Here is a 23,496-nt window from a genome sequence, read left to right on the forward strand (position 1 = left end):
GGATGACAGGAAGGCCTTGCCCTTCCTCTCAGTCTCCCAACCTGGCCGGGCGGGTGAAAGAGCCGCCCTAAAACTGAGGTAACTATGAGGTTAAAGAGTCAGCAACTTGTCAAACCGGGACATACGGGTTAGTTGCAAGGGAGCAGAGGTCTGGCGCTAGCCAGCAGTGGGCGCTACCTCAATCCGCCCTTTACATTACTATGACGTGGGGCCCGCCTTTTCCCTCCCTGACCCCGCCTCCTCCCTGCTCGCTGCCCCGCCCCTGAGAGCTCTCTGGCCAGCCACGACCCAGAACGCGTCTCCCTTAGCTCTAACAATAGGGGGTCATTCGGCCACGCCTGCGCCATAGAGCCGGGAGGCGGGCCCAGCCGGCGGCGGGAGGCGGGAATAGGCGACGCAAGCAGCCGCGACGCCATTTGCTGCTGCCCAGCGTGGGCGCAGGCGGATCTCGGAAGATCTAGGTCGCCAGACTCTCCCGCGCACGCTACCTGGCGTTCAGCGCCTGCTTCTTTCCGCGCGGTCTCTCTTGTCGCCCCTTGCGCCCCTCGGAAGAGTTGCCGCCGGCGCCTCCGCCACCCCGAAAGAAGTCAGAGAAGCCGTGAGGCCGCGATCACCGCCATGCCCAAGAATAAAGGTAATGCCTCCTGGACCCCGGGACCACGACTCTATTCGGCCTGGTCTCCCACGCCCTGCCCGCAGCCTCCGGGTCGCCCAGGCCCCAGTGACCTTTCTTCTCGCCTTGCCTGCCCGCGACTGGGAGCCCCTGCACGCGACTCTCAGCTCGGGAGAGGAGCTGGGAAGTTAACTCCTGTTTCCCAGTTTGGCCACATTGGGGTGGAGCCGACGCCATTTTTGTAGGGCCTCCTGCGGGAGAATGTGGGTTTTTGCTTCTGATTCGCGCCATACTGCCGACAGAGACCGTTGGGGACACCTCCCCCGGGGCGGTCTGGGATTCGCAGATGGGCCCCTTTGGCCTCCCCGGCCATGGGAAGTTAAGCCCTGGAAGCAATTCTGAACTTTAAAAGGAAGGGTGATGCTTTTGTGACCATTAGGTATTCCTGCATGGGTTTCTTTATGGACAGTTCAGTATTGTTGAGGCTACCCACTTGTCCCTTGTAAACAGCGGGGGAAACCTTGTTGCATTTTTAAGGTTCATCTCTAGAGATTTACTCTCCTCCATCCCTTTACAGTGTTTAACTTTTTTTTTTTTCCCCCAGAAGACTTGTTCCATATTTAGCCAAGTTTTCTATTTTTGTGCTGGGAATAAGGACCTTTAAGTCCCCTCCTTTCTGAGGCTAAGCAGGTTATCGGTCTTAAGGATAAGTTTATTTAAGATTTCCAAAATGGAAGGCCTAATCTAGGTAAAAGCAGAACACTTTTGAAGAATTTCTTTTTATAGACTTACAATGTTTATGTCATTTTTAATATCCATATAATATCTCGAAGAAAATTGTGCAAGTAGAAATAGGGAAAACATTGTGTTTCCTACTGGAGAAGAGCATATTTCATAGACCACAGAAGTCTCCTTTGATTATTTATCCATAGGACCTTCTCCCATGACCCAGGCCTACTTGTGTTCTCTTTTCTACTTGACAGATGGTTCCAGGGATTCTACCTCATGTCCTCTTTCTGGCTGTCACTGCTCACTTTATCCCTCAGGGTACTTGGTCACAGTTCTGTGCACAATGTGATGCAGTACTCTCAGGGAACTCCACCTTGCTTCCCTCAGAAATCAAACTTGCAGGTCCTTCTTGTAGCAAAAAGCACAGCAAGGATTTTTACTGCTAATTATTCTGGGAATGACAAGGTGATAAACTTAGGATTTTAGAAGTCTTACAGTTTTTGTCTTATCTATATAATCTTTTATTCCCTCTGAGATGATAACTGGATCACTTCAGTGGGTATCTTCTCAATATTATTTCTAGTAATGAAATTTCCAATTTCTTCACTAGGCTGTAAGCTCTAAAGGGCAGGAATAGTATCTGTCTTAATCACATTGGATTGCTAGCACTTGACACTTAGTAAATGCTCAGTAAATATTTGTTGGATTAACTCACCTCCCTTCTGTTGGCTCCACTCTTAGGTGAATAATAGGTTCCTCTTTGGTTCCAAGGGAACAGGAATTATACACAACCCATATCAAGTAAGATCCCATCTGGGAATTTCTCCAAAACACCTCTGATTGGTTTAAAGAGGGATTTGAGAATTTTGATTTAGTTGAGAGGCTACCAGTTCTTTTAGAAAGAAAGCAAGGTAAAAAGTTAGAATGTTTGTTCTACTTTATACTGCTTTAATTGTTGGACATTCGGGCTTGGTCTCTTTCTTTCAGAAGAGAATTTAAAGAGCATTCCAGTACAAAGTAGACAAGTAATGAATCGTTTTTTCATAAATAATATTTGAGGCATACAAAAAATATAGGTAATATAACACCTGGGAATCCATTACTCTGAATTTAAGAATTACAACACAAATTGAGTTAAAGCTCTCTGTGTATCCCTCCCCAATCCTCTTTAACGCTCTTCCTCTTTTTCTGGATGTAACCACCATGCTGAGTTTGGTGTTTATCATTCCTGTCTATGTAAAGCTAATCGGTTCTCTTAGTTATCTGTTATCTTACTTAGAGGAAGGTACTTTTCAAGACCCCTAATTTTATGAGGTGAGGTTTACTAATGTAGAAATAAACTCATGTCTTTTTTTTTTTTTTCTTTATTGGAAAATCCAGAAGCCCTGTGAATATAATCTTGTGATAGTTACACAAATAAGGATAAAAATCGCCATAAGCAATATTTTGAATGACTTTTGCTTCAAGATGATTCTTAATCAGTTTATTTCCTCTACAAATTCTTAGAAACCCATTCTCAAATCATTAAAAAGGGCATCCTTTGGCCCACTCATGAAGAGCATTTGGGGTAAAGTATTCCCACACTTTGAGGAGGTTACTACCTATAATTTTAAAATCACCACTCCTTTAGGATGTATGGACTAGTCTTGATTCTGATTCATTCAAAGCATTGCCAAACTCAGATATATAACTCAGCAAACAGAGCAGGTGTAATCCTTGTCCTAATGAAGCTTGCACTCTAGTTGGAATATCTGGCATGAGTAATAGCTTGAAGTACTTTTCTGTTTCTGGGAAATTGGTTTTCGTGTGCCCTAAGAATGCCTCAAATACAGAACTCTAAGGATGACTCTAAGTGGGTCAGGAAATTGTAGACACCCACCTAACAGCACAGAGGCATGCGAGACTGCTCCAGAAGAGAGTAAGTGTACTTGATTCAAGAGGTTAGATATCTGTCTTTGCAGTGGCCAGTTGCTCACTCTTGATTCTATTTGGGTTGTGAACTTTTTGCTGCTTCCATGCTCTTCCCATGAGTCTCTTGGTATCACTACCACTTATAGCCTTTCTTCCACCTTTTGGAAATGGCTGCCGGTGTGGTTCAGGTTCTGGAATAGGAACAAAATGCTGTGGAGAGGTACCATAATGTGGGGGCTGGGAGCTCACTGACTAATCTTAAATAAGTTACTTCTCTGAGCTTCAGTGAACTCATTGGTAAACTGGGAATAAATGATTGTTATTACCTCATAGGGTGTTTGTGACAAGTAAATAGGTGGCGTTATTGCTAGTTTTTATGAGCATGGTCACTGGAGTCACATAACAGAAACAAGGATGTTGATTAAGGGCTAGCTTTGTAAAAGAAAGTAAACTGGGGCCGATCCCGTGGCGCACTCGGGAGAGTGCGGCCGTGGGAGCGGGTTCGGATCCTATATAGGAATGGCCGGTGCGCTCACTGACTGAGCGGCACAGCCGGTCACAAAAAAGACAAAAAAAAAAAAAAGGAAAGAAAACTGAGTTTTGAATGGCAATTTCAATATTTGTAATGCTCTGCCACCAAAACTTTGAAAAACCATGGTTACCTGTACACTCCTTGCTTCATTTTGGAAACATCAGGTTCCTTGCATAGGGCCTGGCTTCAGAAGACACCCAAGATTTCAGCTTAGAAGAATATGTATGGAATTGCATTTTTATTTGGAAAGGGTGGGTGCTAAAGAGGAATGTTCTTCTGTGTACTTTTATGTAATACCTGCTATTTGTATTTTATGTTTAATATGATTGGAGATTGTAACTTTAATATGATTGAGTAAACAAATTAGGTGAGTTTTTAAATTTAAGTGATTTTTTAAAATAGCCTTAAGTTTCTTTTCATATTATTTTGCACATAATTGCCTTTTTCTTTCTTTTCTTTTTTTAAAACCATTAGGTAAAGGTGGTAAAAATAGACGCAGAGGTAAAAATGAGAACGAATCCGAAAAAAGAGAGTTGGTGTTCAAAGAAGATGGACAGGGTAAGCGTTTTCATAAGTTAGGCTTTTTTAGTAACATCTTCTCTTTTTTAAATGTGGAATTTCAATCTTTAAAAGCGATCCTATTATAACCCTGAGCAGTAAATCTCATGTCCCCTTTGTCCTTCATTTCTCATCCTCCATGCTTCTCCAGAGCCTTTCTTTCAGTAATCATTTCCTGGTTTACTCAGTCTGCATTGAGGTTTGGTAGCATTTCTGTAAACACACCGGTTTCCTTGTTTTGTGTGAATATTCACAACTAGAAATGAATTGTACAGTTCAAAGGGAATTAAGCCTCAGGAGCTATGGTTGACAATTTCATGATTTAGTGGACCTTTTATGGTAGTAAATGGTGCTATACATTTTGTTCAGTAGACCATGGGTATTTGAAGGATGAATCCTAGGCCATCCTGGGCCTCTCCATTCTCCAGCACCAGTAGCATATGATTTCATAAAATACAATAAAATGAAACTGAACAATTTATTTAACTTTTTAGACCAATTAAGGTTTTTTAAGTGCCAGACCAAGATATATAACACTAGTAAAATAAATTCTGATTGGATCACTTGCTTTTTTCCCATATTTTTAATTTGAGTAATTTCAAACTTATAGAAAAGTTATTAGTATTAATGTTGTCAGTACAGTGAACTCCCTTAAATCCTTTTTACAAACACATAAAGAAACATATAGTTTTTTTCCTGGATCATTTGAAATTTAGTTGAAGATATCAAGCTACTTTTCTCTTACTACATCATGTGTCTCCTAAAAGCATTCTCTTACATAACAATAGAATTATCGCACGCAGGCAATTTAATGTTAATATAATATAGCATATAGCCTATATTCAAATTTCCCCAGTTGTCCCAATAATTTCCAGCACTTTAACAAATAACTTTTTTTGATTGTCTTTTTGTGGAACTTTTGATGGACTTATTCATTCTGTACAATTCAGGCTGCTAAAATGAAACATGTTTTCTTGCTAAAGATCTTTTGTTTCTTAGCCGTAGTCATTCTTGCCTCCATTAGCAGTTGACTTTATATGGGCAGATACTACTTTTTCTTTTTTATCTTTCCCCTCCTTTGGAGAGCCTGCCTCTGAAGCACTTGAGGCACCAGGTGGGCACTAGGCTCACTGTAGTCTGAGTAAGCTACCTTTGATCTCCAGAAGTAGAGCACACAGTCATGAAATCTACATATTCAAAATGAGTAGAACATTAAAACATGTCTAATAGTAGAGACAGCTTGTTATAGAAATGGCATTACAGAGTCTTGGTTTTTGACTCTGCCATTAACTAGCTTGGTGTTTATCACTTCCTTGTATTTATTTATACTTTTACTGCATGTATTTATTCCCAGTCAGTACAATTGTATGTTCTTACTTGTCCATTTTGTGTGGACTTTTTAAGTTGCTTTTATCAGAAGTTGAAGAATATCCCATACCCTTTTCTTTTTCTTTCCTTCCCAGAGTATGCTCAGGTAATCAAAATGTTGGGAAATGGACGATTAGAAGCAATGTGTTTTGATGGTGTAAAGAGGTTATGTCACATCAGAGGGAAGTTGAGAAAAAAGGTAGGTGTGGAGATTTGCTTTACTTTAACATAAAATTGGTTAAGGGGAAAGAAATGCCTCAACAGTTTTTATAGCCAAGGATCTCATTTTTGTAAATTCCAAAAAGAGTTACCTATGAAAACAATAATTTACCTGTAAGTCAAACAGCGAGATCCTTAATGTTAATTTTATACAAATTCTATTGTTTAAAGAATTGTTTGCATTGCCTGTGTTGTATTCCTGCCCAGAATGTTTAACATGAATCTGAATCATGAAGAAATAATTAACAAACCCAAATTGAGAAATAGTCTGCAAAACAAATGGCCCAGGTCTTAATAAAATGTTAGTGATATGGGGCCGGCCCGGTGGCGCACTGGATGGTGCGCCGCTTGGGAAGCGTGGCGGCGCTCCCGTCCGAGGGTTCGGATCCCACATGCAGACCGGCTCCCGCTCACTGGCTGAGCGAGGCGCGGGAGCAACACCGAGGCTTGCGATCCCGTTGCCGGTCCCCGGTCTGGTACGGGGGCAACACTGAGGGTTGCGATCCGTTGCCGGACACGGAAAAAAGACAAAAAAAAAAAAAAAAAAAAAAAAATGTTAGTGATATGGAAGGAAAAACAGGCTGGGAAACTATTCTAGTTTCAGGGAGACTCTTAAAGAGACCTTATGGTTAAATGTAGTATGTGGCACTTGTTCGGATTCTGGTTTGGGGGTTTAGAGGATAGCTGTAATGGATATTAAGAAAATTTGAATATGAAATATGTTAAATGAGTGTTGAATTAATGTTAAATTTCTTGAAGGTGATGATGAATGGACTGCCTTAGAAAGTAATGATTAATTCACCATCATAGTAGATGTTTGGACAAATTTATTAAGTAGGTTGGTTAAGAGTCCCAACTCTGATCTTGTGGGTTTTTTTTTTTATTATTATTAATTTGGTATGTTACTCTCTGTTCTCAAACTAAAGGAGTTTGGGGAGCTGTGTGTATGTAGGTAGATGGAATGCAGGAAGAGAGGGAAGGAGATAAAACCACTTAATTTTCTATTCTCATAATAGGTAACTAACCACTTGGAATAGTTCATGATCGTAAATCTCTTTCTAAACTAATCATCATTACTCCGGATTTCTTGATTGTTTTTATTTTAAATATAATTTTCAATGACTTTTTTTTTTTTTTTTTTTTTTTTAATCTGTAGGTTTGGATAAATACCTCAGACATTATATTGGTTGGTCTCCGAGACTACCAGGTAAAAATTACATTTAAATTTTTCATTGTTTACTTGTTTGAATTCAATGAGCCATTTCTTAAGAACCAGTTGTGTTTTAGGCATTGTGCTAGGTATTCCAGGGATTCCCAAATGCCTTCTGTGGAGTAACACATAAACTTTTTATAAAGCTAAGTGGTCCTTTTTTTTCTTTTTTGATATTTAAAAAAATCCCTTTTTTTAAAAGTGAGTAATCTTATATAGTGGTGGTTTTATTTGTGGTTTTAGTTGGCAAAATAAAAATATAATCTTATGTTGGACGCCCCCCCCCCCCAATTCTTTTAATTTATGGATTTTTAAATCAAAATCTGGGAACCATTACTCTAGGAGATAAAGCTAAATAAGTCAAATTCCCTTCACACAAAAGGCTTATAGCCTGGTAGTAGAGAGAATAAGACAGGTACACAAGAAATTACAGTATACACTATGACATAAGTATGTGCTATAAATTTATTTATTTATTTATTTTTGTCTTTTTCGTGACTGGTAAGGGGATCACAACCCTTGGTGTGGTGTCACCCGCACTGCGCTCAGCCAGTGAGCGCACCGGCCATTCCTATATAGGATCCGAACCCGTGGTGGGAGCGTCGCTGCGCTCCCAAGCGCTGCACTCTCCCAAGTGCGCCACGGGGCCGGCCCTGTGCTATAAATTTAGATAAGCACTTGGGAAAGAAAATGGTAGTTGCCCTTCATGATCTCAACCTTGAATGTACTCATTGTGGATCTGTGAAATCCATTTGATTTCCATCTATTAGAACTCATCCCCATGTAATAATACTTGTTTTTACAGCCTTGATCGTACTTTGATTTTTTTTAAAATATATATTCCAGAATAAATATTTTAAATCTTTACTTTAAATCATTGGCTTTCAACCATGGACACATATTTTGCCCTCCAGGGGACATTGGCAGTGTCTGGAGATATTTCTGGTTGTCCCAACTGGAGGAGGGCTGCAATGCTGCTGGCATGTAGTGGGCAGAGGCCACGGGGGATGCTAAACATCGTACAGTGCATAGGACAGCATCCCACAGCAAGGAATTGTTCTGCTCAAAATAATCAATAGTGCCAAGGTTGAGAAAGCCTGCTTTAAATTCATACCATTCTAATGTCCATTTTCTTTTTTTTTTGATCTTAACAATAACCCCAGAAGTGGGAAGAATAATTAATTACCTGTTTGACAGAGAACACCAAGGTTCTGAAAGGAGGAACATTCTGAAAAGTGCCAACCAGGACCAACTCTTGTGATTCCTAATCTCCCATAATACTTTTGTGCCCCTGCCACTTAAACGGTAGTTCAGGGATCAGTATCCTCACCTGTCTTCTGGGAGCTTGTTAGAAATGCAGGTTCTTGGTCTCCACCCCAGTCCTCCTCAGTTAGAACGTGCATTTTAACAAGATCTCCATGAGATTCTTTACACTTTACAGTTTAAGAAGTGCTGGTCTGAGTCACACTGCCCTTGAAGTTGAAGCAATCAATTTTCTCCCTTAACTGAGTCAGATTCTTTTCAAATGAAGAAGTGTAAACATTCCAAAGCAGTATTTCTCAGTGGGACATTTGCATCGGAAATACCCAAAGAACTTTTAAAAATACAAATTCTTGGGCTTCACATCTACTAATCTATCTTCAGGAAATTCTGATTGATACATACCCTAAGAAGTAGGAGAGGTATATTAATTTCCTTAGGTCATTATACCAGTCTCAGTTTTTGAATTGCAATGTTTGGTCACCTTGCAAAATATGGCCTCTGGGAACTTGTGTACTTCAAAAGATTTCTAATCAAAGTATACCAATAAATAATCTAAAAGATTGAGTCTACACACCTTTGCTCTTATTAAAGTGAGATTTGTAAATATCTTTTCTAAGCTTACTCATCATTATTCAGTCATGCATGCACATAAGCTTCTTCCTACTAGGTTTAACCGAAGGATGTTTTTCAGAGGGTAGGAGAAAACTTTAAAATTTAAAAAAAGGGAGAAAGATTTGTAACAGAACAGTGAGATCTGATTTTTTAATTCAATTTGAAAGTAATTTACAAAATAACTGATAGTATTTTGGCATAATTAGTTCTAAAAGTTACTTGTCTCTATTTAAGGATAACAAAGCCGATGTAATTTTAAAATACAATGCAGACGAAGCCAGAAGTCTGAAAGCATATGGCGAGCTTCCAGAGCATGGTAATGTCAGAGTTATTATATTAACTTGTCGTATGTAAGGTGATCTATCGGGTGTTTGGGTGAAGGAATTTTGGTCAAATTTTGTGGATCATTTTATTTACTTTTGTGCTTACATGATTAGTTTTAAGTATGCTTGCCTATATTTCATAATACTAGATACTGTAAGAAAGAAGTTATACTTTATAAGCCCTGGATTTCTGCATAATGCCACTCAAAGGAATAATTTTGTTATAGTATTTATTTTAAAATTCTTTCCTCAAGAGACTGTCAGTTTTCATCTACGTTAAACATGAAACAAGGACAATAATTAGGTATTGTTGAGTTTTATTTTAAAAGTCTTTTTTCAGTCCATCTTATCCTTGTATCATAGTATCCCATAGGAATTTGGGGGGTGGAGGAGCTGGCTGGTATGTGGATCTGAACCCTTGACCTTGGGGTTATTAGGCCCCATAGGATTTTTTAAACATCCTACAATGCACAGGACAGCATCCCACAGCAAGGAATTATTCTGCTCAAAATAATAAATAGTGCCAAGGTTGAGAAAGCACATTCTTCTTTTTCCCCCTCCAAATATAAAAGTAATGTATTCTTAAGCACAAAACTTAAAACAATAATAAGTCCCTCGTAACTTCATCAAAGGGGAAATTATCGTGTAAGCCTGCATTTTTTACTTGGCAGTTATTTTTATTTTTGGATTTGTTGTATTTTATTACGAAGAAAAAAACATAATTTTACTTATGCATGAAGATCCTGCTGAAATTATTTACTTTGGATTTCTGATCTAGAAAGTGCTAACATATATGAGAATAGAATTAGCACTTCTGGTTTCATTTTCATTGCTTAGGGATAAACATGATTTAATCAAATCTTCTGATTGGTGAGTCTATCTGATGATTGCTGAGACAGCTATTCTTATCTCAAGAAGTAAATTGTTAGCATGTACTCAAACCTTTTTTGAAGTATACCTGGAAGTTGTAATAGCTTCAGAATTAGTATAATTAGAGCCTGCCTTACTAAAAATACATTTGCAAACAAAATTATAACACAGATATTCTCCATCTTGGCATAGGAGGGAATTTTGTTGAATAAAATATTGCTCTGTATAGTGGTAGGGTTGTTAGGCAGAAGTTAGGAAGGCTTTTTTTACAATGAAACTTTGATTAAATTAGAAGGTTGGCTTGAAGAGTCCTTTTATAGTTCAGCATTTCATATCAGACCCTCTTCTTTTAGTGGGCAGTTATTAACACCTCGATTATATTATATGAGTATATTTCTTATTGTGTCTTTAGCTAAAATCAATGAAACTGATACATTTGGTCCTGGAGATGATGACGAAATTCAGTTTGATGACATTGGAGATGATGATGAAGACATTGATGATGTAAGTAGACGCACCTTAGAGTTTCCAATTTTTGTTTTAAGATTGCGGAACACTTAAATAAGGGTATATTTTGAGACTTGTTCATGAATTAAAATACTCAGTATTATTTAGAAGATTAGAAGACAGCTAATCAAACGGTTTATACTTTGAGAGGTCTTACAGTCCTCTTCAATATTTCTTTCTGAAATGAACAGTGTTTCCTTTGGCAATATGAATGCCAGGAATATAATTTGTTTAATTAAGGGTGTCTAAAGAGATGGCTATTAAGAAATTTAGTAGACAGTTGAGAAATATAAGATCTTATCAAAAGAACATGCCTTCTCAATTGAAAAATTAGTATGTTAAAAGAATCTTGTTTGAACCAGCTTGATATGAAGTATTGGAATTACAGCATACCCTGAAAGCCTTGTTAAAATGGAGGCCCATTGCCAATTATGTTATTTTATCTTTTGGGTATGCACTATTGGCAAACTCTTGGTTTGGAGTTGGTATGTTTATTTTGAGGAAAATATATTGTTTTTCCTAATAATAAAGCAGTAATGCCCACAGGAGTAAGTCCTTCACTGTGTACTTCTGCTATTACTGCATTTTATTCAAATATAGCAATATTGAATTTTGTCAAATTCAAATATTGTCTTTTGACAATATAAATTTATTTAATAATTGGAGTGGTATTATAAGTTACTCTTAAATCTAGTTTGGGTTCTTTTTTTCAATCTCCTTTGCATAAAATGTAGTTCAGAACCCACATGCGTATATAAATCCAAAACTAATAATGATGGTGTTTGATTTGATGCAAAGATGAAATTGCAGAATACCTAGAGCAGTTGTTCCTAACCAAGATTGTACAATAGAGTTACCAGATCACACTGCACTCTAACCAACTGAGCTAACCAGCCAGCCCACCAGAGCTTTTAAAAATTACACAGGCTGGTCTTAGGGAAACCTGATTTTTATCCTTCACTGAAATTCTACGATTAACATTTTTCTATACTTGACTTATCACATACCTGTCCATCCTTCTATTCATCCTTCAATCCATCGTATATTTTGATGCATCTCCAAACCATTTAGAGTAATCACACCGTGAATTAAAGAAAGTTTGAGTACATATCCCCAATGTGTATATGCATTTATGAGTTTTTAAACATGCAGTACTATTCTAACTTATACACGTTTTAATGCATACCCAGAAATAGAAAATGAAAAAAGGAGAAAATGAGAAGTAAATACAGCGTTCTTTTATTTTCTTAATGTACCTCCTTTTGGAGACCTTGAGCCAAGAGGATTACTAATACTTTGACAGTAGAATTAACAATTATACCCTGTAGCAAGAACCTGACATGTAGCTAGCGTGTTGTGGATTAAGGCCCTATCCAAACATTTTGACAGCTGAGCTGGGGTAGAAGGCCTCTTTAGAAAATTAGGGAACCTAATCAGAGAACATACATGAATATGAAGCCATACATACTGAGGTGATAGGTTGAGAATCTAGACAGGGTTAAGTTTTTCTCAGAAAAAAAATTCTGGATATGTGCCAATGTCTCCTCAGAACGGCCTAGCAGACTGGCAGGAAAAGAGATGGTAAAGACAGTGGTTATTAAAGGAATTTGAGTTCTCCTGAACATTTTGTAAGGATTTGCTCTATCTGAAACCCTACTTCTTCCCTAAGACATTTCACCACATGGTTTTTAGGTGTTCTAACGCTGTAACTCCTATAACTAGATTGACTCAGAAGAAGAAAATTAGGTCAGTATCACACTTGTCTCATTCTTAAAGAGATCATGCTCCCCCGTGTCTGCTCCCACTCCCAAAATATAAAATCTCAAGTCACTAGCATAAAAGGAAGGAAGGAGACACTAAACTTTATTAAGAATATTCTTTATAATACAAGATAGGCTAAGGAGGTGAAAGTTTCCCTTATAGATGTGGTAGACTGAATATAAAAATTCTATTTTTCCTTTGATCTGATGTTTTTTCCCTTCCAGATCTAAATCGAACTCAACATTTGACATTCCAATTTTTCTGAAGATTGTCCAACAGTCTGGATTTTGGCCGTAACCCTTAAAGAAGATAAAAATTTCATTAGCATGAATGCAATTTGTTAAAGCAGACTAATTTGTTTCTAAGGTATTTGTGTTTCTTTAAAAACTAATAATGCTGAATTATCTTAAGTGAAAAGTTAAGCCCCTTTGTTCTTTTGATGTAATGGAGCTTATGGGTAGAAGACCACATCTGCTATTTAAAAAAAGGAAAACATGCATTGCTGCCTCTCCTACTTTGACCACTTTCAGTAAGTAAATTGATGTTTTGAATAAGCCATTTGCCTCCGACTCAATTATGGATTATGATAAAACCCTAGTTTTGACTAGCCTGTTAACTGTACAGAGTCTTTCTGTATATTCCAGTTACAGATGTTCCCTTCAGATTTTGGTACAATTTGAGGGAGGCAGAAATCTACATTTGAAGTCAAAAACGATAGGTCCGTTTTTCATATTTAAGTAGCATGTGGCTATTTTTATACTAATTTTGATATCGTGTACATTCTTTTCATGATCTTATTTTGCCACCATAAATGTATCAAAAAAAAAAAAAAAGTATTTCCAAAATGTAGTTTTAGAACTTGGGTTTTAATAGCAATTTTGAATTTGTGAGGTTAATAGTTGCAGAAATTGAACACTAGGTGGCACTCAGTTATCTTAACATTGGAAATATTGATATAATCATTGACTTTCTTTTTTTTACTTACTGTGCATAGAACATTTCCCAGACAAGAAAAGATTGTTTGATCATATGCATGTATGTAGAATATTTTTACAACAGAAAGATTGTGTTAAAAGTGTTATTTTATTTTCAGAGGTCATATACTTGTAAGCTACAATTTTGAGTGCTTTGTAAACACTTAAAATATATATAAATGAAAATTTAATTTCATAACAACTTGTATAAATTAAGCCTTTTCAATTTATCTGAGCTGAGGAAAGAGGAGGGAATAACAACTTAATGAAAAGATGGTTTCCAATTTCTGAATTGAAGAGCTACAGCTGAGAAAAAGATGTCATGCTGTATGCAGAGTATATTATACTCTGTGCTAAGGATTTATTTTATTAGGTGGACAGATTTTTTTCTGCTTGTATTGGGAATTTAGGTTTACCCTTCCTTATTTAGTTTTTAGTTATCAACTCTAATAAAATGAAATTAGGACTGGGCTAGGTAGACTGCACTAGCCACATGAAAATTGTATGCAACTTTTTAAAAGAAGAGATCCATCATGTAGCTTGTGAGACTTTTTTATTGTACAGAGAACTTTTTAGTGACAAAAAGTAATACACAGAGGAATAAACCTTCACATGGCTTCATTAAACAAGCAAATCTTCTCTAATCCCACTCTTACTATAAAGTTTCCTTTCCTACTTATACAAACTCTGGATTCAAAATCTGAGGTACTATAAAACATTAAGTTGATAAATAGAAATTAAGAGTACAAAATTGTGGTTCATGTTTCTTATTCTGTGAGTTCCTGAACACTTATCTAGGTGGAATGCATGTGAGACTACAGGCTGGTTTTTAATGCAAGAAACCAGCCTTAAAGAATTGACATAGGAGTTTTCTTTATCGGTAATCTTAAACCTATGATATTTAGCTAGCCTTCTGTACATAAAAGTGTTTTGCTAAATTTACAGTATATATAGATCCTTCCATGTCATTTTACCAAGAATGTTTGAACTCTGCATATGGGATATAGTTCCTGGTAGGGATAGTGCAACTCGAACATTAGTTTTTCTACTTACCTCCTCTAACAAATATGGTTTGTCTGAAGAGTTTTTAAAAATTACAACTATGACCCCAATTCACGTATTTGCTGGTGATACATTTTTTTCTTGCCTAGGTAGTAACAGCCTAATGTAGTGCTGTTGCTTCCTGGAAAATCTCAAATCATAATGATTAAAATAGTTGGGGTAAAGTTGTAGCTCATATGCAACACTACTTGGAGGAATTCTTTTAGTGACATATTTAATGTGGAAATTGTATAGTTTTGTTGATTTGGTTATATTTCAAATAAGGAATGGAAGTGGTCTTCAAAAAAAGTTTGGGGTTTTTTTGTTGTTTTTGTTATACTCTTTGATTCCTGTAATACAATGCTATGAACCATGCCCAGAAAGAAAATAAAATGTTTGAAATCCAAGAATGATGGTTCTTACTGCTAAGAGTGTGTGATAGATATTACTTATGAATTTGATAGGGTTGCATTTTTCATGCTGTGTTCATTCCACTTCCAATTCAACTATAAACACATTGTATTTCTAAGGTGGCTAAATAACCAAACCAAGCATTTGTGTTAAAAGACTTGCCAAGATTTAATTGTTTGACTGTTGAATCTCTCTTGAATATCCAGCCTCTAAAGAGACTACTTAAAGAGCCTGTAAACTATGCATGACGGAAATTCTTATATGGAATGACCATTGGTTTACTTACATCTCTGGAATTGTGGCTATAAATAGTTGCTTTACAAGACTTGTGATTTGTAATTTAACTTAATCTCATCTGTCTTAAATATTAAATTATAATGTCAACATCTTTAATAGGTATAAATTGCTGTTAGTATTGACTCCAGAGTAACTCTGAGTAATCATATAGGTAAAAGCATGTTTTGAATAAAATACCTGGCTAGATTTATACTTTATTTGTATTGTACAGATTTAACAACATCCAGTATTAACTGGCTTAACAGTTTTAAGTATCAGTATGAAGTCAAGGTTCTTTATGTTATGACTGGCATAAAGATTAAAAGGATTTGTATTGATAGGAAATATTTATCTTTATCCTGCTTAGTGTAAGGGTAAGTTTCATTTATACTGTTCAGACTACCGTGAACTTTTGCACACTACTTCATGTTTTTGGTTTACCTTAAACCACCATTCTTTTTTCCTTTTTGTCTTTTTCTGTGTCCGGCAACGGATCGCAACCCTCAGTGTCGCCCCCGTACCGGACCGGGACCAGCAACGGGATCGCAACCCTCGGTGTTGCTCCCACGCCTCACTCAGCCAGTGAGCGGGAACCGGTCTGTATGTGGGATCCAAACCCTCGGCGGGAGCGCCGCTGCGCTTCCGAAGCGGCGCACTACAGCAGTGCGCCACCGGGCTGGCCCCAAACCACCATTCTTTTTTCCTTTTTGTCTTTTTCTGTGTCCGGCAACGGATCGCAACCCTCAGTGTCGCCCCCGTACCGGACCGGGACCAGCAACGGGATCGCAACCCTCGGTGTTGCTCCCACGCCTCACTCAGCCAGTGAGCGGGAACCGGTCTGTATGTGGGATCCAAACCCTCGGCGGGAGCGCCGCTGCGCTTCCGAAGCGGCGCACTACAGCAGTGCGCCACCGGGCTGGCCCCAAACCACCATTCTTTTTAACCTTTTTTTCTTCCTATTCAGAAAAGAACAAAGTCTGAATTCAGTCTTGTGAAAAGACAGTAGACTCTTTGCTATAAAATGAATTGGGCAGTTTGGAGAGTGTGTTGGACTTTGTCCTCTCTTGCTAGAGAGGGTCAGATGGCCTGTACCCCAACCCCCACTCCGCCCTCTACCCACAGGTGACCACAGGTTCCTTCTCCAGCTTGCCTCAGCTTCAGCCTCCTTACCTGTAGGATGGGAATGATGAGAACAATACCTGCCTCTCAGAGTTGTTGGGATTAATAATTTAGCTGTATTATGTGTAATGCACATAGAACGGTGTCTGCCTCTTTTCACTTGATATCCAGGACTGTGTAAGCTGGAAGGTGCATGTCTTCTATATTCTCTATTTACCATTTCTTTTCCTTTCAGTCTTTGATTCCTGTGATAGAAGGAACGTGTAGAATATTTATTTGTATATTCATGTCAACACAATATTTAAAATAATTGCTGCCAACCTCATTTAATTCAGCATAAGACTAACAGATGGAACTCTCTAAGTTGCTTGAAGATATTTTATAAAATACTAACCTGCTGTATATTTCTTTAGAGAAAGTTTATAGTTATTAATGTTGACAGCTCTGGTAGTATTTCATTCTTCTTAAGTCCTTTTACATCCTTTTACTATAGATTTATGACAGCTAATTACTACTAACTGATTTGGGGGTTTCCTTTCCCATCATTTGGAATGATGTAAAGAAATCAGATGCAAACTACTGCAATTAGAAAATAAAATATGAAACAGCTTTCAACAGTGTATACAATTGATTCTTTTTAAACTGTTTATAACGTTTTTAAGTATTTAAACTTTTATTCATGGTGATTCTTCCTAAAAATTTGATTTTTTTTTTAAAGTTAATTGTGGTATGTGAGGAAAAGGTGTACTTTATCCATTTTATATTTTCGTTTCATGGTTTGAGTGAATCCATTAAGATATGCTCCAAATCTGAGACTGCATTTTCTCAGTGAGTGAATTTGTCACAAACCTGTGCTGAAGAAGATGTTTTCTTTCTTTTCTTTTCTTTTCTTTTTTTTTTTTTAAATGGTGGACCGGTAAGGGGATCTTAACCCTTGACTTGGTGTTGTCAGCACCATGCTCTTCAAGTGAGCTAACCGGCCATCCCTACATAGGGATCCGAATCCATGGCCTTGGTGTTATCAACACCACACTTTCCTAAGTGAGCCACAGGCCGGCCCTTGAAGAAGACGTTTTCTAATGGTACATCATTTGTCCGGAATGACCTCAAATTGCCAAAGTCACATTCAACAGACCTTATTTTGTACTGTGCAAAGACCTATAGGTAAATTAAATATACTTCTGGCCAGCTTGCTCACTTGTAAAGGGCAGTCTTTACTGTTCCAATCCATGTTTTGTTCAGTTCACAGCTTGATAATAGTAGATCAAAAGGTGGGGACAAAAATCTGAGTAAAGTCCCTTTGTTGATCCATACTGTCAAATATAGTTAGTTGGATTTTTCAAATTTGATAAAGTTTAATACATATTTATGATTTTAAACATCTCTTAGAAATCTAAGAATAATAGGAATTATTTTTAATTTGATAAAGGTTATCTGACAAAAGCAGACACAGAAACAAACTCACATTTTTTTAAAAGCCAGTTTTCAAAAAAAAATGTCTGACAATGTAGCAAATGCAGTTGAGAATATCATACATTCAGGACATCCCAGCCTTTGAGTACACATCTTTTTAATATTTTGTGTGATGAAGTGGGGAGTGCTACATAAAGCACTTCTGCATACTGAAGTACAACAGTTGTCAAGAAAAAGCGTTTGTGTGGTTATTTTACTTGCAAACTGAACTGGACACTTCTGGAACATTATTTTTATTTGAAAGAACAACTGACAAACTGGTTATTCAGACTTGGGTTTGTGATCAACCATGTTCACAAAAATGAATGAAATGAGCTTGTCACTTCAAGGAAAACAATTGACAGTATTTGTTGCCAGTGGTAAATTTTGAGCATTCAAGCAAAAATAAAACTAGTATCTGCTACTATTAACTTGACAGTTTCACGGTAAAGACTTGTGAAGAAGAGATCAGTTATATTAATGTGACTTTCTAATGTGAAATGAAATGTGTGAGCATTTGGAAGATCTTTATAGCTTTGTCAACCAATATTTTCCAAATGCATGTTACAAAGTCCAGTCAAAGTTCAAAATAGATCAATGGATTTTAATGTAACTGAAAAGTTCATTGGCTTGGTGTTAGATTCTACAGTGCAACTGACTTAGGAAATTACTGCTTGTCACTATTGGAGGTAGTATCAAAGAACATACACTATTATCAGAAAAGACTTAAAAATACTCTCTTTTCTAATTACATACCTCTGAGGTCAGATTTTCTTCATATGCTTTCAACATTGCAATACATTGAATACAAAACCAGGCATGAGATTGTATTCTGTTAAGCCAGGCAAAGAGATTGGAAAACATCAGGTCGAAGGGATACCTGCACTCCCATGATTATTGCAGCTCTATTTACAATAGCTAGGCAATGGGTCCAACCTAAAGGTCCATTTGCAAAAATGTGAGACAATGCCATCTCAAATTTTTTGTCTTTTGTTACTTTTCATTAAAAATGTTATTTATGTTAATGCATTAGGTTTATTATTGAATTAATATTTTAAAAATTTCTAGCACACTATTGATACAACTTATAAGTGACCTTGTCATTTCAAGGAAAGTTGACAATTTTTTTTGCCAATGATGTATGTATTTGCACTTTGAACTAAAAATTAGAGTTTTGGAACTTACATCTTTATCTTCCTTGTGTTAACAGATACAAAAGCTCTTTGTGATTCTCAATTTTTAAGCATAAAGGAGGGGGTGGTAAATTTTCTGTAAAGGACCAGATACTAAATATTTTAGGCTTTGCAGGATATATGGTCTCCGTTAACACTACTCAGTTCTGCCATCGTAGTGCAAAAGTAGCTGTAGACAACAAATGATTGTGGGGATATTCCAATAAAATTATTAACAGGAATAGGTAATGGACTGTATTTGGCCCCATGGATTGTAGTTTGTGGACCCCTGCTATTATGGTATTCTGAGAACAGAAATTTGAAAACTGCCAGCCTGACAATCAACTAAATGGTATAAGTAGCCTTTAAGATACTATTCAACTATAACTACAGAATTTTAGGAAGCTAGTATAATGGGGAAAAAGCCCAGAAAACTATTGAGTATCTTTAAAAAAAAAAAAAAAAAAAAATTCATTCTTTTTTTATGGCTGAGTAGTATTCCGTTGTGTATATATACCACAATATCCTTATCCAGTCATTCATTGATGGACCTTTAGGTTGGATCCATTGCCTAGCTATTGTAAATAGAGCTGCAATAATCAAGGGAGTGCAGGTATCCCTTCGACCTGATGTTTTACAATCCTCTGGATATATCCCCAGTAGTGGGACTGCTGGATCATATGGAAGTTCTATGTGTAGTTGCTTAAGGAACCTCCATACTGTTCTCCATAATGGCTATAATGAAATTCTACTATTTGCAGCAACGTGGATGAGCCTGGAGAAAATTATTCTAAGTGAAACAACCCAGGTACAGAAAGAGAAATACCACATGTTCTCACTCATAACTGGGAGCTGAATCCATAAATAAATGAACAATAAAGAGAAACAGAAAGAAAAACAATAATCACAGTAATACGTTGAACTTTGAGAAAACTAGAGGTGGAAAAGGGAAGGAGAGAGGGAGGGGAGATAATGAGGAATTGGTCAAGGGACACAAAAAAATGATTGTGTATTGTAATGACGAATAAGCTAACTACACTGATCTAACGACCAAAAGTACACAATTATTAAAAACGTACCCCACATGTATGTATAATAAAAATAATAATAAAATTTAAAAGGCCTAATTAAAAAGACATTGTATTCTTGGATGGTTTGACATAATGTTAATTCTCCCCAAATCTGACTCCAATATAATTCCAACTAATATTACAGCAGGATTTGGGAGTGGGGGATTAGAAAAACATTCTAACATTCATATGGAAATTATGAATTTCTGAGACAATTCTGAAGTGCAAAGGGGGAACTTCATATATTATGAAGTTGCAGTAATAGACAAGATCAGAATAGCTCAGAATCAAGCCCATGTACGTATGAGAATTTGATATCTGATAAACATGGCTTCAAAAATTGGGAAAGGAAGGGCTGGCCGGCTAGCTCAGTTGGTTGGAGCACAGCCTTGTAACACTAAGGTCACAGGTTGGGATCCCTATACCAACCAGCCACCAAAAAAAAAAAAAAAACCACCACCAAAAAAAAAAAATTGGGAAAGGATAGCTTAATAGATGGTGCTGAGGAAACCACTTTACAGAGGATAACTTTGGATCCCTACTTCACACCATATCCAGAAAAACTGCTTAAGAGTAAAGGTAGATCTATAAACATGGAGGAAAATGTAGAGTATATTGGGGCTAGGGAAGTATGTATTAAACAAGGCCTCTTAAACAGTTGAAAAAACTGATGGGTTTTATCATTTTGTAACTCATGAGGAAGATTGGGTCAAGCGAGAACCATCAGTGGATGTTAAATCTAGAGAGAAGTTTTAATGAAGAGCGGATTGTCTGCATGACCTTAAAGTGCCTCCCCACAGATTGCTTATTGCAAGAGAAAACCAGTACTTCTACAGTGGAGAAACTGGCAACCAATTACATAAAATTACTATATCCATGTTAAATTTTTTTTAATATTTTATTTTTAATACCGCTTAAAGTAAAAATTATAACATTGATTCATGGGATTTATAATATATGTAGACTATAAATCTAATACATGTGACCACTACAGAATAAAATTAAAATGTTGGATACCATTATAGTAATGGGTGTTTCCTATTATATTATCCATGTTTAATTTACTGAAGTTGGTAACTCTAACATGGTTGCATAAGAATATCCTTAATCTTAGGAAACACACACGGAACTATTAGTATGTAACATGAGGATAAAAAGTATAGAGACATAGGTAAGAGAGCAATTGATAAAATGTAGTAAAAATAATAGGATTTTTGCATAAAAATTAAGGAAAATTTTGCTCATCTTAGAAAAGCTTAATTGAGTAGGGTGAAATATTTGCAACATTTAAACCCACAAGGAATTATCTAGAATACAGGAAAATCCGGAAATCAAGAAAAAACAAATGTAGCCTAATGGAGAGATGGACAAGGATTGAATAAGCAATTTATAGAAGGGTAAACCAGACTGAATGGCTAATCATTTTTGGTGGATTTGTATCCAGCTGCAATGAATAGATCTTGAAAACAATTCCAAGCAAGGAAAAACAAATAGAATGATAGCTATTGTTTCATATCATTTATATAAATTTAAAACACATGCATATCTTTACAACACTATATATGTTTCAAAATACCAGACCTCGTATCAGAGGAGGTGTTGATGACTAGGGAGAGGAGGAATGGGAGTGAAAATAGAAAAAAGTAAAAGGAGAAAGGGAGGGAGGGAGGGAAGGAAGGAAGGAAGGAAGGGGAAAAAGAAAGAAAGAAAAGAAAAGAGAAAAGAAAGAAAGAGAAAGAAAGAAAAACGAGAGAGGGGTGCTACATACAGATGTCCGCAGGCCATGAGCTCAAGAGCTGGATGAATTAAACTCGCACCCAAGGTTTTTAAGAAGAAAACAGTGAAGACAGCCCCCATGCTCTTACTAACTTAGCTAGATCTTATTGGGTTTGAAGCAGCTTTTATTACAGCTCAAGGCACCAGCCCTAGCTTGCCCGCTTTCCTAGTCATTTGTGTATATCTTAACTACCCTTCTGGCTTTCTCACCACACTCGCACCCTATTCCTGGCACACCTTTGGGCAAGCCAGGAACACGTTCATCACGAATATTTTTGTGCCACAAAGGAACTGTTTCCAAGCTTTTCGCCAGGAGTCGGGATGCTGGTTCCCGAGGATTTCAGCTTTTTTTTTTTTTTTTTTTAATTGAGATATAATTTACAGACCATACAATTCACCTCTTAAAATGTACAATTCGGTGGTTTTTAGTATATTTACAGTTATGAAATCATTGCCACAATCTAATACTAGAACATTTTCATCATCCCCAAAAGAAAAGTTGTACCCATTATTCAGCTTCATGTTTAATCATGTCTTCCTCTCTCCCCCAGGAGTGGGAATAACAACCTCCAGGCTGGTCACCGGCCAACAGAAAAATGTGTAGCCTGGGGCTCCATGGGGACAGATTATCACTTGGCAGACTATGCCTGGATAAACACCTAGAGGTCTGAGCGGGCCATGCAAAGATGTCTTCGATATGTTTTTGAAAAGATAATAAATGCGCATGGCAGGGGTAAAGGGATTTCCAGGGGAAAGAACCCTCCCCCCACCCCCACACATCGACACCATTCCCTGACCCCTACTCCCGAGGCAATATATTTAGCAATTTCTTGTGTGTCTTCCCAGAGAGCTCCTCCTTGCAGAGATCTCTGAAGTGCGGACTATTTACACTGCAAGAGAGGAGGAATACCATCAGCCGGAGAGTGGGGCGTGGTTGGAAGGCCAAGGTCGGCCAGACGGCGTGCCCCTGCCTTTGCTTGAAGATCGACCCTGGTGGCCTGCTGGAGTCCCGCCCTGGGTGACCGCATGCCTGCTTGGGGTGAGGGTTGGGGGATCACCACCTGTGCGCCTCGATAACCCTAACCTAACTGTGCTTGGAGGGAGGGTCGTACGGCGTCCGCACTCGTGGCACCCGCCCAAATGGCGCCCGCCTGAGGCCCTAGCCGGGAACTGTTTCCAGAGCTGCAATGCTGAGTTTGCGTGTGGAGTCCGGTGTCTGTAAACGTGTGCGAGCCGTGTGAGGACGTGTGCGTGCTGAATGAGCACATGTGTGCACGTGGTGTGTATACTGTATTCACACATTGTGTGAAGATGTGTGTGCACGCTATATGAGAAGCACCCTACATCTAGTCACGCTATAAGTGTGCACTGTGGGGGGAAGGTGTGTTTACGCCGGATGTGCACGTTGTCCGTGCATGCTGCGTTTTAGCACTGTATGAAGAACTGTGCACACTGTGTGTGCACTGTGTATGTATAGCACTGTACAAGGACGCGTGCACGCCCCTGCACGCGCGCCGCGTGAGGACTACTGTGCACATCATATGTGCACGCTATGCGCGCGCACTGCGGGAGAACCGGTGCGCACATCGCACGTGCACGCACCGCGCGCGCTGCGTGAGAGCCGGTGCGCACATCGCACGTGCACGCTCTGCGCGAGCGCTGTGTGAGGACTCGTGCGCATGCGGGCGCGCGCGGGTCCGGTGCGGCGCGGCGGGCCTGGCAGTGCGCC

The 23,496-nt window shown here is 38.1% G+C and overlaps 1 protein-coding gene across 1 annotated transcript; it reads left to right on the top strand.

The window, feature by feature from the left end:
* Positions 1-445: 445 nt before the first annotated feature.
* On the top strand, positions 446-14,898 carry EIF1AX (eukaryotic translation initiation factor 1A, X-linked). The gene is made up of 7 exons (XM_008573134.1): positions 446-634; positions 4,260-4,343; positions 5,807-5,910; positions 7,087-7,137; positions 9,250-9,331; positions 10,621-10,712; positions 12,701-14,898. Exons 1-7 carry the CDS (start codon positions 619-621, stop codon positions 12,704-12,706), a joined length of 435 nt encoding a protein of 144 aa, XP_008571356.1. The 5' UTR covers positions 446-618; the 3' UTR covers positions 12,707-14,898.
* The last annotated feature ends 8,598 nt before the right edge of the window (positions 14,899-23,496 follow it).

Source organism: Galeopterus variegatus, unplaced genomic scaffold, assembly GCF_000696425.1.
Source record: "Galeopterus variegatus unplaced genomic scaffold, G_variegatus-3.0.2 Scaffold881, whole genome shotgun sequence".
Taxonomy (NCBI): domain Eukaryota; kingdom Metazoa; phylum Chordata; class Mammalia; order Dermoptera; family Cynocephalidae; genus Galeopterus; species Galeopterus variegatus.

What these genes read in the sequence shown, in the direction of transcription:
- EIF1AX (XM_008573134.1), top strand. An exon ending in GAGGGAAGTTGAGAAAAAAG is followed by an intron (nt 5,911 to 7,086) that starts GTAGGTGTGGAG and finishes TTTAATCTGTAG; the next exon opens with GTTTGGATAAATACCTCAGA. An exon ending in TTGGTCTCCGAGACTACCAG is followed by an intron (nt 7,138 to 9,249) that starts GTAAAAATTACA and finishes TCTCTATTTAAG; the next exon opens with GATAACAAAGCCGATGTAAT.